Source organism: Euleptes europaea, chromosome 3 (assembly GCF_029931775.1).
Source record: "Euleptes europaea isolate rEulEur1 chromosome 3, rEulEur1.hap1, whole genome shotgun sequence".
NCBI classification, from domain to species: Eukaryota; Metazoa; Chordata; class Lepidosauria; order Squamata; family Sphaerodactylidae; genus Euleptes; species Euleptes europaea.
In genome coordinates, this window is record NC_079314.1 from 12,315,966 (window position 1) to 12,329,621 (window position 13,656).

General features: G+C 45.3%; 1 protein-coding gene across 1 annotated transcript in view; it reads right to left on the minus strand.

Annotated features, from left to right (window-relative positions):
* The window catches only part of LOC130474659 (uncharacterized), a 53,718-nt gene extending 43,166 nt beyond the window's left edge, over positions 1-10,552 (minus strand). The window contains 2 exon segments of the mRNA XM_056846350.1: positions 4,470-5,192; positions 10,044-10,552. Coding sequence (XP_056702328.1) covers positions 4,470-5,192; positions 10,044-10,552 — 1,232 coding nt within the window.
* Between the last annotated feature and the right edge of the window lie 3,104 nt (positions 10,553-13,656).

Genomic DNA, 13,656 nt, shown 5'->3' on the forward strand with positions numbered 1-13,656 from the left:
AACTGCATCCATGCGCTTACTTCTCTAAGAAGTTCACACAGTCTCAACTCAACTGGCCAATCTGGGAAAAAGAAACAGCTGCCGTCCACCATGCCCTTACGGTGCAGAGATAGTTTTTGGAGGGTTCTAAGGTCCCTTTTGAGGTGTGAAGCGATCACAAAAACCTCGAAGCGCTAACTGGAATCCGTAAACTGTCCGCAAAACAGGTGAGATGGGCAGACTTCTTTGCTCAATTCCACTTTGTATTGAAACATGTGCCAGGGAAGCAAAATGTTTTGGCTGATGCTTTATCTAGACTGCCCCAATACCCTACCAAGCTTGAGCACCCCACAGAGTTGTTGTTCACCCCTGCTCAAAGGGGTTTGCTGCCCACCCTGGCAGTTCAAACCCGGTCGCAGGTCCTACTCCCGACACAGCCTCTGCAAGGGGGGGTACCAAGAGCCCGACCGCTCCACACCTCCCGCCTCCTTCGCCGGTTCTGCCTCCACCCCCTGTGCAATCCAGAGGGCCAGCGTCCATTCACCCAAGCGATCCAGGCAACCTGCCCCCCTCAGTGACACCCACTGCATCTCCTACAGAGCAATTGGCCAGCACGATGCCCCCGACGCCGGACATTGAGGGGCTTCCAAATTCCTTTAGAGACTCTCTCCATTCCGGTTGCCAAGCAGAACTCTCTGCACGAACGCTCCCCACTTCTCTAACCGAGCGTGGGGGTTTCTGGTTTAAGGATTCTAAACTGTATGTGCCTCAAATACTTCAGAAGGAAGTCCTGCAGTTGGTCCATGGAGCCAAACCCGCGGGACACTTTGGCTTCCTTAAAACGTTGCATTTATTAAGGAGACAGTTTTGGTGGGCGGGCATGCGAACCGACGTGGATTCTTTCGTCTGCAGTTGCCCAGTTTGTGCTACTGCTAAAAGGTCCCAGGGCAAACCTCCTGGATTATTGCAATCTTTGGAGACCCCCACTAGGCCCTGGGAAGTAATTTCAATGGATTTTATGACTGATCTGCCTCTTAGTGAAGGAAAAACTGTTCTTTGGGTAATCACAGACCTTTTCTCCAAACAGGTGCATCTCGTCCCTTTGTCGGTCCCTTTCCCATTTCTCAGATCATCAATCCAGTGACTGTAGAACTGTCACTCCCAAAGTCACTGAGACGAATCCATCCCGTGTTTCATGTGAGTCTATTGAAACTATATGTACCCTCCCCGGAATGGCATCCTGAACCGCTCCCAGAGCCACCGATGATGGTGGTGGTGGGGAGAACATTTCGAAATCGCTAAAATCTTGGACTCGCGTATCCATCATGGTTCCCTCCAATATCTCGTCTGTTGGAGGCACTTCACTCCTGCTCAAGATGAATGGGTGCACTTGCGCGATGTCTAATCCGTGAATTCCATACTGCGTACCTGCACAAACCAGCCCCTGTGAAGTGACGGGGGGCCCTTTAGGAGGGCAGGATGTCAGGCTGACTCTTTGCTGAGGCCGCCTGACTGGGATTGTTTTGGTTTCGCCAGGTGCTGACCAAGGACAGCTCTGCTAACTGCCAAGTTCCTATTATGTCTTTGAAGTTCATGGGAATCTAGCCTTGACGGGAGGGGGGTTGCCTTGCCCCCTTGCCATGCTATCTTGATATGACTGATGTTCTTTCATATAGACTGCACCGTGCTTCTAATCCCCCATTAGTGCCAACTTACCAATAGCTGCTGTTAACCTGTAGACTGTTCAATAAATCAACTCTATTTTGGACTCATCGTCTGTGGATGTTGTTTATGGGATTGTCACGGGGCAAGTGCTCACAACAAGATGCAAATCAACAAGGACAAGTGCAGAGTTCTACATCTGGGTAACAAAAATGAGAAGCATGCATACTGAATAGGGGATACACTTCGGGGTAGCAGTGTGTGAACAAGATCTAGGGGTATAAGTGGAGTGTAAGCTCAATATGAGCAGTCAATGTCACGAAGCAGCAAAAAAGGCTAATGTGGTCTTGGGGATGTATCAGCAGGAAGAAAACATCCAAATCACAAGATGTCATAGTCCGGCTGCACACTGCATTTGTCAGGCCACGCCTGGAGTACTGTGTGCAGTTCGGGAGGCCTCACTTCATAACAATGTGGACAGAATGGAGCGGGTGCAGAGGAGAACGACAAGGATGATCAGGGAACTGGAGACCGAGCCCTGCAAGGAAAGGCTGAGGGACTTGGGAATGTTCATTCTGGAGAACAGGAGGTTGAGGGGGGACGTGATTGCTCTCTTTAAGTATTTGAAGGGCTGTCATTTAGAGGAGCTGCTCCTGTTGGCCACAGAGGATAATTCAGCAGTGGAATTGACTGCCTAGGGAATTGGTGAGCTCCCCCTCTCTGGCAGTCTTCAAGCAGTAGCTGGACAAACATTTCTTGGGAATATTTTAGGCTGATCATGCACTGCTCAGGGGGTTGGGCTCAGGGGGTTGTATGACCCCTTCCAATTCTATGATTCTATGATTCTAAGACACAGACTCCAAGGTGTTACTGATATGAACCAAAGCAGTTTATTGGAAGGCACTGTGGTACAATACACTACAAAAGCAACCTGCATGTTACACAAATAAATTGTAAAAGGCATTGATAGAAAATGCTCAGAAAGTTGTGTATATGGGACACATAAACAGCTAGTGCATAGGCATAAGCAAATATGGGTCTACAATATAGTTCTAAACCAGTCCCCAACAGAGAACATACTGGATAGTGAAAAGATGAAGAGAAGGAGGGGGATGCCCCAAGGCTCACTTTTGCTTTAATGCATGCAGGAGGACATTACTAAAAAGAATCTGGAAGTTTTCCCCTGATGAAGCTGCATGCAAAATGCATAGGGGGTTGCAAAAATCATTATAGGATTTCTTTTTCTCTGCACCATAGTGGAAATAGGAACCATAAACTATCATGCATTGCAAACACTCTTTAAATGAAAGGTTACAATCACAAGAGCAAGCTTAATGTGAGTTAGCCACTCTAAATACTAAAAATAGCAGTTGCCAGCCTACCTCCTGCCCTTACAGCTCAGTTCCCTAGCAAAGAAAAACAGTCTCTTAGCTACCTGTCCAAGGATCCACAAATGTTGGTAGGACAGGATCTTCCACCTGGCTGGTGGGCCTCTCAACCATCTAAACTCCTGAGGACTAGGAACAGTGTGCAAGTTGGAGTTCTTCTTGTTTGTCATGAGACTGGTCATCTTGTTTGTCAGAAATGCAGGAGCGCACCTGTGTCCAGGGGACCTTTGCCTCTCAGGAACTATCAGTGTCTTCTGCAGACTTCAAATGAGTAATTTCAGTCTGGGGTCTGAGAAAGGGAGCCCCCATGAACCAGGCGGGTGCTGGGAAACTGTTCTAGGGTTCCCCTATGCATTGGACCCCGTCCTGTACAGTATTTGCCTGGAACCATCAGTTCTAGAGCAACAGGACCTGACAGACTTCTCTTGGCATTGCAGTCACTGTTTAACATCACAATAAAATTTCAGAACACAAGCAAAAAACAGTTTATATTAGCAAGTGATGGGTAAAACAGCTTTAGATTGTAATACTGCTAATGAGCTCAGAAAAGAATATCCCCAAAACAGCACCACAGCACAATCATGAAGCTTAAACCTGTGTTCCCCACCCCCAAAATTAAATCTGCACTTTTCAATATGTGTGGACAAACCCAGTTTTTGAGAGGCCTCTGGTACCTTTAAGAGTTGCATATAAACAAAAACTCCGGCAGTATAGTGAGAAACAGAACCTGATGAAACTTTACTGTCTATAAAGGTACAAAACTATTCTTTGATTCAGGTCAAGTCTGGCAGCTCTGTTCAGGTAGGCCTTCCCCAAGGGGAGGTGAAGAATATTATTTGCTCTAAAAAGCCCGTCCTTTTTTTGCCAGCCACATGGGGATGAAGAATGAATGTTAATTGCAGAATCTTTTCAGTAGGATCTTTACTCAGGACATTTGAGCAGGATCTTTACTTAGCAACTGTTGCCAGAACATTCTCAGCATCTTCTACTGCATCTTGTAGGAAGCCCTTCAGCATGTAGTATGTGGTGGCAAAAGAATTAATTCCACCAAATACTGAGCCAAATACAGGTATGAAATCTGAAAGTTCTTCCAGCACCATTGCAGAGCCAATCACCACTGATGTGCCCATCAGGGACCGCACAAATTCAGGGTTGATCTGGTTGGCCATCGGAGTCTTTTTGACAGCAGATTTCAGCACGCCGATAGGTTTGCCAACCCTCTCTGCAAGGTTCTGGAGGGAATCTTCATCCAAGCCAAAGGCCTTGCAGAACTCTTGCATGGTGCTCACCAAGAGGGCAATGTCAAAAACTAGAGAGAGACCTGGGACAGGAAGTGCCCCAATGCCACAAGACAAAAGGGCTTTTTTCCAGATAAGGGCCTCCATAGCAGCCTTTTTCTCTTGCAGGTGTTCTTTTGAGAAAGCTGGCATGGCCATAATTAGAAGAGGTCTCTTGATTTCGGTCAGGTCATCTGCTAGGGTCTTCTGCAGGAGAGGGAAATCATACATATTCAAATACCAGCTAGATATCAGAAAAACCCTTGGGTCGGTGGCTCCTTCTTCTCTCAAATTGCAAAGGCAGTATTTTCTTATCTCTTCCAAGGTCTTTGTCTCATTAAAGTTTGGCTTCCTTCTTTCAGCGTCCATAGCTTGATCCACTTTGGTGCGAACAAAGTAAAACCGCTTATTCATCTTTCGAATTTCTGAGGCCAGCATTGTGTCATGCTCAGTGAAGCGCTCCGAGGCGACAATGATGAAGAAGTCATACCTTCTAAAATTTACCTTCTCTAGGTATTCTTTTGGTTTAAATTCAGGTGTCCCTATTCCTGGTAGATCCCATAGTGTTAGTTCTGGAAATGAAGGATGGGGGTATCTCTCTAGAACCATAGTAGTCTGTTTCACCCCAGTTTTAGCTGCTCCTTCTTTATGATCTGAAACATTACGAAAGGCATTCACAAGGGATGATTTACCAGCCCCAGAAACCCCTGTGAAAGCAATATCAAGTGTTGTGTTCTTTAACAATTTTGACTCTATATCAGCATCAACGAATACATCTTGGAGACTTTTTTGTTCCAAAGAGACCCTCATTTCAGCAAGACCCTTATTTGTGGATTCTTCTGAGTTGGTGCCAGCCACAATCGTTCTTGCAGATGGTTCAGTTGATCTGAATAAGAACAGAAGGATAATGTTTGTTATCTCATGTAGGAGGATGGTCAAATGAACATTTTCTTTTGACATTCTAGATTTAATTCTGAGGGGAAACTGCCGAACCATTCCTCCACATGAAGAATTAGATCTGTACTCCATGCATTTGATTTTCAGGATGGTGGTATCAAAAAAACCAACGCATTGCAAGAGTGTGGTTCCCTTTGGCTTTTCCCTCAGCTGTCCAAAAGTATCGGGCCAACTTGATGTTCCATTACTATGCCTGTCCCTACATTACTTGAGCATGCACCTTACCAGCTAAGACAAATTCACATGTAGTCTGTTACTGCTCAGACTATATGTCATTAGTAGCAAAGAGATCATCTAAATTCAGCCATTACAACTAAGGACATTGTGTATTTGGATTTGCAAGTCCTCTTATGGACTGAGAGCTGGCTGAAAAATCGAAAACAGAGTAAGAATAAATGGTCAGTTTCACTACATAGATACAATCCTGCGGAAGTCGGCTAATGGAAAATTCCCATAATAGAAAACAAAGGGGATTTTTTGTGAAGGTCCTGTGGAGGCATTTTTGGGGGTGGAGGTCCCAAATTTTCAGGGTAGCTTTCAGGGACTCTCCTTGCACGAACCCCAAAGTTTAGTAAAGATTGGGTCAGGGGGTCCGGTGTTATGGGCTCTAGAGAGGTCACTCCCTCCCTCCTCCATAGACAAGCATTAACCGATTAGCGAACAGAGAATCTCTTATCTTCCAATGATTCTGTAGGGAGGTGGGAAGGGGCAACCTCTTCCAGACCCCATAACTTCGGCCCCCAACCCAATCGTCACCAAACTTGGGGGTTCTTGCAAGGAGAGTCCCTGCGAGCTACCCTGCAAGTTTGGGGGCTCTACCTCAAAAAAATGCTTTGCAATGCCTGGGGAGAACCCAAAATATTACCCTTTTTTTTCGGGAATGGCCAATTCAGCTTTGGCTTTCCCCCCAGGTTTTGGAATTCAGTAAACCCGAACCTGAAATTTACCGAAATGGCTTTTTTAAAGCTTATTTTCAGTTTGGGTTTATCGATATGCACCACCCTACTGAAGACCTTGTGCCATGGTCCAAATCAAATTGGGCTCCTGGGGCACTGTGAAAATTAGTTCCCCCAGCTGCTCTCTGGCTGCTGAGAAAGCAAGTTGAGGTGGGGAAACCCGATTTAAGTCATTTAAAAAAATGTCTACTTGCCCTCCCACTGCTCCCCCTACACTGTGGTGCTTCTATGTACCTCCTGTGTCCCCCCCCTTTCCTGCAATCTTTCCCAAACTGGCTTTGCTGAAAAACTGTGGTTTTTCCCTGCCCCACCCACATATTGGGGGTATGGTTATCAGTGCTGCCATGGCAACACTAGGACTGCCAGTTCCCGTTGCCCACCAATGCTCTGGAGGCTGGCAGGAGAACAATTAAGTAAAAAATTGCCATTGGCACAATGGTGTTTCATCACTTCCAGAGAAAACCCAGAAGTGACATACCACTGCCAGCTGGCAACAGTAGGCAACACCCTTTTTTTCATTTCATGTATGTGCTGTAGTGCTATAGTGCCATAAGGGCTCATTATAATTTGAGATGAAAAATATATAAGTGACAATAGATTTTTATAGTGCTATAGCAGTGATCAGCTTTATACAGTAAGCCCCCCAAAAGCCCTTCAGTGGCACAGCAGGGAGCAAAGCTACAAGGAAAATAAGAGCCCGTGAGCCCTTTGCAGTGCAGGAAAATGTGCACCAGTACTTCCACACCAAGTGCTAACATGCTTCAACCGTGTTTTTAAAAGAAGGATCATTGTAAAGCCCAGTTTGGGAAAGAGCACATTGAGAACTGTGACAATTAAAGCATGCTGCCATGTGGAAGCTAATAAAACAGTGCTCTAGTTTGGATGCCGAGGTGAAGAAAAACCTCCATGAGGTAGGGTTGCCAGGCCTCTGCCCGGCATCGATCAGCTAGCCAGTGGGGAACTTGCCAGCAGGAAAATGAAGCCTAGACCTACATTGCCAGCATTGCAGTAATGTCACTTCCAGAGTACACCAGAAATGATGTCATCATGTTGTCAATGACATGGGGACACTCTGGTATTTGGGGGGAAACCCCATGGTAAAAATGACTTCTTCCAGAGAGGTTTTGCTCAAATATCAGAGTATCAGTCGAATTCCAGGCAAAAAAAATAGCCATTAGCCTTCTTCTATATTTGTTTATACCCAAGTGCCCAGCATAAGGCACATCATAGGCTACTTCCAGGAGTTGAGCCCTATGCTTCTCAGGAACTATTAATTGTTTCACTAGTTCACAGCTGGCTTTCTGTTTTCTAGGCTGCCAAAACTGATACAACAGCTTATTTTCCCACACCACTTCTTGCAAATTACAGAGAGTGCCTTGGTTTGTAACATAAATGGACTCTCTAAACCACTGGTTCCCAACCAGGGGTCCGTGGACCCCCAGGGGTCCACAAGAACTAAATTAAGGTCCGTGAAACAAAGTTATAAACCCATAATAAATTAATATTTTTAATTATACGTTCTCTATTATAAAAATATATATTCAAAAATTATTCTAAGTTTAATGTTTAACTAACAGTTATGATTAAAGTTTATTTTCAAATTCTCGGAATTTTTATTTTGAACCTTGGGGTTCCTGAACTGAACAAAAAAGTCTTAGTGGTCCCTGGTCAAAAAAAGGTTGGGAACCACTGCTCTAAACAGTAGGAGGCTTGGGTCTGTCAACATCTCCTGCAGAACTGAAGTTTCAGCTATGGGGGTCTCCAGCTATGGGGGTCTCTTCAGTGCAGCCTGGGCCCCCGTTCCCAAGGATCCTAAGGTTACTGCTAGAGTTGCCAACCTCCAGGTTTTAGCTGGATATCTCCTGCTATTACAACTGATCTCCAGACAATAGAGATCAGTTCTTCTGGAGAAAATGGCTGCTTTGGCGATTGGACTCTATGGCCTTTAAGTTCCTCTCCGGTATTTCCCAATATCTCCAGGTATATCCCAACCCGGAGCTGGCAACCCTAGTTACTGCCCTGACTCCTTTCCTCTTGGACTGGGGGTAAAGGCTGCAGCCCTTTCCTTCTGATGGTGTTTGTTTTGGGAACTTTCTTCTCCCTTTGCAACTGGCTCCAATTAGATGCAAAAACATGAAGATCAGGGCCTATTATATTCCTTCCCATAATAAAGGGAACAAACAGATCCTGTATCACTCCAACCTCATATAACCCTCATAATACCCACGCCATTCCACAGGTACTCTGGAAACTTTGATTGTCATAGGGGAGTTGCTAATCCCTTTGTTTTCTACCTGCCTATGTAGTATTATATCTTGTTCAGTCACAAATTCACTGTTGATAAAAGACACATCAGCTCCAGTATCTACCATTCCTAAGATAGTTTGTGTTTTGACTCTCACTGGTTCTCTATCAGCTTCATTTATCTCTGCTGTGTTTGTTACCACTAGCTGATAGGTAGTACTTCTTTTACCTCTTCAAGGTTCTGTTTAACGGTAATGCTTTGGCAGGGCACAGAGTTCTCCTTTTGATTTTGACAATTACTTTTGTAATGTCCCTTTTGACCACAACTAAAACACATCACCCCCCTTTTTAAGCAATTCAACCTTATGTGGAGGGGATACATTTTCCAGTTTTTCTGTTGGTTTCTGTCTCCCCCACCCCATGAATACTGTCTTCTTTCCAGAGGTATCACACATTATGCCCACCTCAAATTTATTAGATTTAAATATTTGTCCACCTCTATTAGCTATTGCCCTGACCCTAGTAGCCCCAGGCTAGCCTGATCTCGTCAGATCTCAGAAGCTAAGCAGGGTCGGCCTTGGCTAGTATTTGGATGGGAGACCTCCAAGGATTACCAGGGTTGTGACATGAAAGACGACAATGGGAAACCACCTCTGAATGTCTCTTGCCTTGAAAAACCCTATGGGGTCATCATAAATCAGCTGTGACTTAATAGTAAGAAAAGAAAAGAGCTATTAGTTGGTCATTTCGTCAGCTTTATCTAAGTTCTGGAGGTTGATCTTCAACTGATACTTCCATCTCCTTGGGTATCTGATAATAAAACTGATCTAAAAACCATTAAATCCACCATTTCCCCCCAAACTATTTACCTTAGCGCTTTTAAGCCATTTGTTCAAAGCAGCCTTTACAGTCACTGCAAATCCTACAAAGGATTCCCCATGCTGGGGCTGCAGCTTTTTAAACTTTTCCCTAAAATATCCAGGACCCAACTGAAACCTTTTGTTCACTAAATTTTTAAAGACAGTGTAAGAAGTACATTCTTGTTCTGACATGTGGGTTTGTTCAGTGCAGTCAAGTCTGGCATAAGATTATAAAAATCAAACTACTTCCCTTGTATGAGACTAGGAATATACCTCATGATAAGAATCCCACCATCTCACATACAGTGGCAAAGTTTTGTTATAATACTACCAGAATACGGAGATCATTGTTGCTATGTGAAACAGCTCACTAATTGCACTACTGTACGATTGTGTACTGTTGTGATTGTTTCTTTTTCTTTTTATTGTTATGCTGGTCAATGACTGTATTCAATAAATCTTCTGACAAACAATTATACCAATCAAACAACTTCCCTTGTATGAGACTAGGAATATACCTAGGGTTGCCAACCTCCAGGTACTAGCTGGAGATCTCCTACTATTACAACTGATCTCCAGCCGATAGAGATTAGTTCACCTGGAGAAAATGGGCACTTTGGCAATTGAAGTCCTTCCCCTCCCCAAACCCTGCCCTCCTCAGGCTTCGCCCCCAAACCTTCCCACCAGTGGCAAAGAAGGACCTGGCAACCCTAAATATACCTCATGAAGTCGTCTTCTTTCACTCCCCAGTTCCTAGATGCACTCTCAGAGGTAGTCAGGAAGGTGTGAGGATTTTCTCCTGGTGCAAAGGCTTTGGGGGTCACATTGTAGGGCTGCAGGGATGCCATCTCGCTCCTCTGCTGCTGCTGGGTCTTAACCTCAGCTTCCAGCTTGGCTTTCTCCAACTCCACCCGCACCTTTTCCAGCTCAAGCTGGGCCTCGTGATCCATCCTCGCATGCTCCAAGTCTCTCTTTTCCTTGGCGTCTCTTGCTTCCATCTCCATCTTGGCCTGTTCCATCCGCATCTTCTCTCTTTCCAGTGCTATCTGTTCTCTCTGTAACTGTACTTCCCATGGCACATTAGACTCTGCAGGCGCAGGGAGTTTTTCAGCGCAGCTCTGAATTAGCAATACTCTCAGCTCTGTGACAGATTTTCCTTCATAGGGAATTCCTTTTGCTTGACACTTCTCAATCAGGGCCTCCTGATTTAGAGACAGGTATTCAGCCATTTTGTCGCTGCTTTACTTGGGTTGTTTGGATGCCACTGCTGCCACCAAAATTGCCAGGTTACTCAGGACTGGTTACTGGAGTTAGGCCCTTGGCACCTGCTCCCCAAGTAAAAGAACAACTCATTTTTCCTCAGATACATACAAACAGTTAATATTTAACACCAACTTGATAAGAACAATAGAAAAATCTAGAACGGGGTACAGGAGAACTGTCTTTGATCTTAATTTATATTAATTTATGAGGGCTTTTCTGCCAATGTTCTGATTGGGGGGGGGTATCTCCTCTCCCCGGGACTTCAATGTAGCAGCTAGGGGTGTGCAAAAAAAATAAATAAAAAATAAAAAAGTCAGTAAATTCAGATGCAGGTCTAATGGACCTGAAATTTGTCAGGAATCCTGGATATGCTCGGACCCCCATATTGGGAATATCCAGGATTTCCCCACAAAATCAGGTCCATTTAGGGTTGCCAACCTCCAGGTTCTAGGTAAATATCTCCTGCTATTACTACTGATCTCCAGCTGATAGAGATCAGTTCCCCTGGAGAAAATAGCCACTTTGGCAATTGGACTCTATGGCATTGGAGTCCCTCCCTTCCCCAAAACCCGCCCTCCTCAGGCTGCATCCCCAAAACCTCCCACACGTGGCTAAGAGGGACCTGGCAACTCTAGCCCCAAACCTCCAGCGATTACCCTCCCCCTTCAATTCTCACAACACTTGTGGAAGGTGGGACGAAGAAATGGAAATACACCCCAATATTGGCATCAATTCAAAAGAGACCTCCCATGGAAAGGGGTATCAGCTTAGATATGAATAAATAAACTTGCCAACCTCCAGGTGAGGCCTGGAGATCTCCTGGAATTACAGCTGATCCCCTAGGGAAAGTGGCCATTGGAGGATGGAGTCTATGGAATTATACCCACTGAGGTCTCTCCCCTCCTCAAGCCCTTTCAGGAAATTGTTCTGTGCATTCGTTCCTCGTTCTAGCTCTTCACATTCTAGCCTCAGCATTTCTTCTGGGAAAGAAGTTCTGCCCCTCCATCCTCTAGCAGGGCTGCAGCTCAGCTGTATAAAACTGCCTTCCTGTGTTTTCAGGGTTGCAAAGATCTAAGCCAAACTTCTCACGAAAACAAATTCTGATTTTCCTGGCTCTTTGGACCTTTGCAGTCCTTGTTCCAGTAGTGCCCCCCACCCACCCACTAGCTTCAGACTGTTTTATAGAAATACCTGAAATGGCCCAAGAACAAAATTTTCTTATCCATCTACCACATAATGTGCCAGCCACGATCGGAAAAGATTCTCTTACCTTCTTGGAAGCCTTTATTCTGACTGACAAATACCTCTTCCCCAGAGGTATGCACAACTCTTAGGGCACCCTTTTTATATTCTTCTCAGTGTTCCGGTTTTGAGGCTTACACAATTAGCATAAAACTTTCTGCATTTTATGGCAGAGATTAAAGTCCATAAAGATACTGTGTGAACGGTGTAAGCCTCAAACACAGATAGCAGATTTGTTTTTTCTGGTGATACAGATTTCTGGCAGGTTACATTCATTTTTTTCTGATACAAACCAGACCACCTGTCTATCACCAAATGGTGCGTAGGAGTGACCTCAGCAGAACACTCTGGACTGTGAATAGGTCTGCCAACTTCCAGGTGGCACCTGGAGATCTCCTGCTATTAGAACTGATCTCCAGGCAATCAAGATCAGTTCCCCGGGATAAAATGGCTGCTTTGAAAGGTGGACTCTATGTCAGTACACCCTACTGAGGTCCCTCCCCAAACCTCGTCCTCCCCAGGCTCCACCCCCAAAATATCCAGGTATTTCCCAATCCAAAGCTGACAACCATAACTATGAACATAGGCCGTAATTTAGTTGACTTGGATAAGTTGTCCCTTAATCTTGTTTGTGTTTCAGATGCCACTAGCCTTCTGTTTATTGCTCTCATAATGGAAAAGCGGATATGTCCCTGCTTCCTCATGGCATGCTAACTTCACCTGTACATAGGGTTGCCAGGTCCCTCTTTGCCACCAGCGGGAGATTTTTGGGGTGGAGCCTGAAGAGGGCGGGGCTTGGGGAGGGGAAAGACTTCAATGCCATAGAGTCCAGTTGCCAAAGTGGCCATTTTTTCCAGGTGAACTGATCTCTATCGGCTGGAGATCAGTTGTAATAGCAGGAGATCTCCAGCTAGTACCTGGCAGATCCTACCTGTACAACAGGACTCTATCTATACGGTACAAAGTCTTTATGTCTGCTGGGATACAACACAAGGACCTTATATCATGCATGACTAATGACTCCAGTACTATAAGGCTCAATCTACACTTTACAAAGTCTTTATGCTTGCTGGCGAACAACACAAGGACTTTATCTCACATGTATGATGTGACCTGTGACGTAGGGTTGCCAAGGGTTGGAGTTCTCTCAGAATGATCTCCAGACCCCAGATATCAGCTCCCCTGGAGTAAATGGCAGCTTCAGAGGGCATCACAGCCTCCCCAAAGCCCAGCCCTCCCCAGGCATTGGCCCTACATATCCAGGAATTTCCCAAGCCAGAGTTGGTGACCCTAGATGGGAGTTTTCTGCTCTCAGACACACACCAGCTCTTTTCTGTTTGTGACCACGGCACACAGAGAGAGGTGGCTTTAGTCTCCCCCTCCCAGCTGTTTTCATGTCCTCAAACTGACCCATAGAGACACTGTTGGCTCCATTGTAAAACTTACCTGCATTTTTCCAGAGGCTGTTTGCCTGAGGCTGGGGTTCCTTAAGGGCCAAGGGCTCCCTTGAAGAGCTGGAGGATCAGTTGCTAGATCAGTTGGTAGATCAGGGGTCTTTCCTTCCCTGCTCCCCTGGAAACTGCCTCTTATATATGCTCTGATCTGATTGAAGTCTCACTCACACTGAAAGAGAAAGAGAAAACACACTTTATTTCCAGAACATTACCCCAATGACTTGTTGACCGGACCCTGGCAAGGTGTCAAATGTCATTTCTGATAAGTAGCATGAGTTCTTTTTAGCCACTGCACTCTTCTTGCAGAATTGCCAAGTTTAACCGTTGTTCCCTGAATACACAGCAAATGCTCTCTGCAACAGGTCTTCAAACCA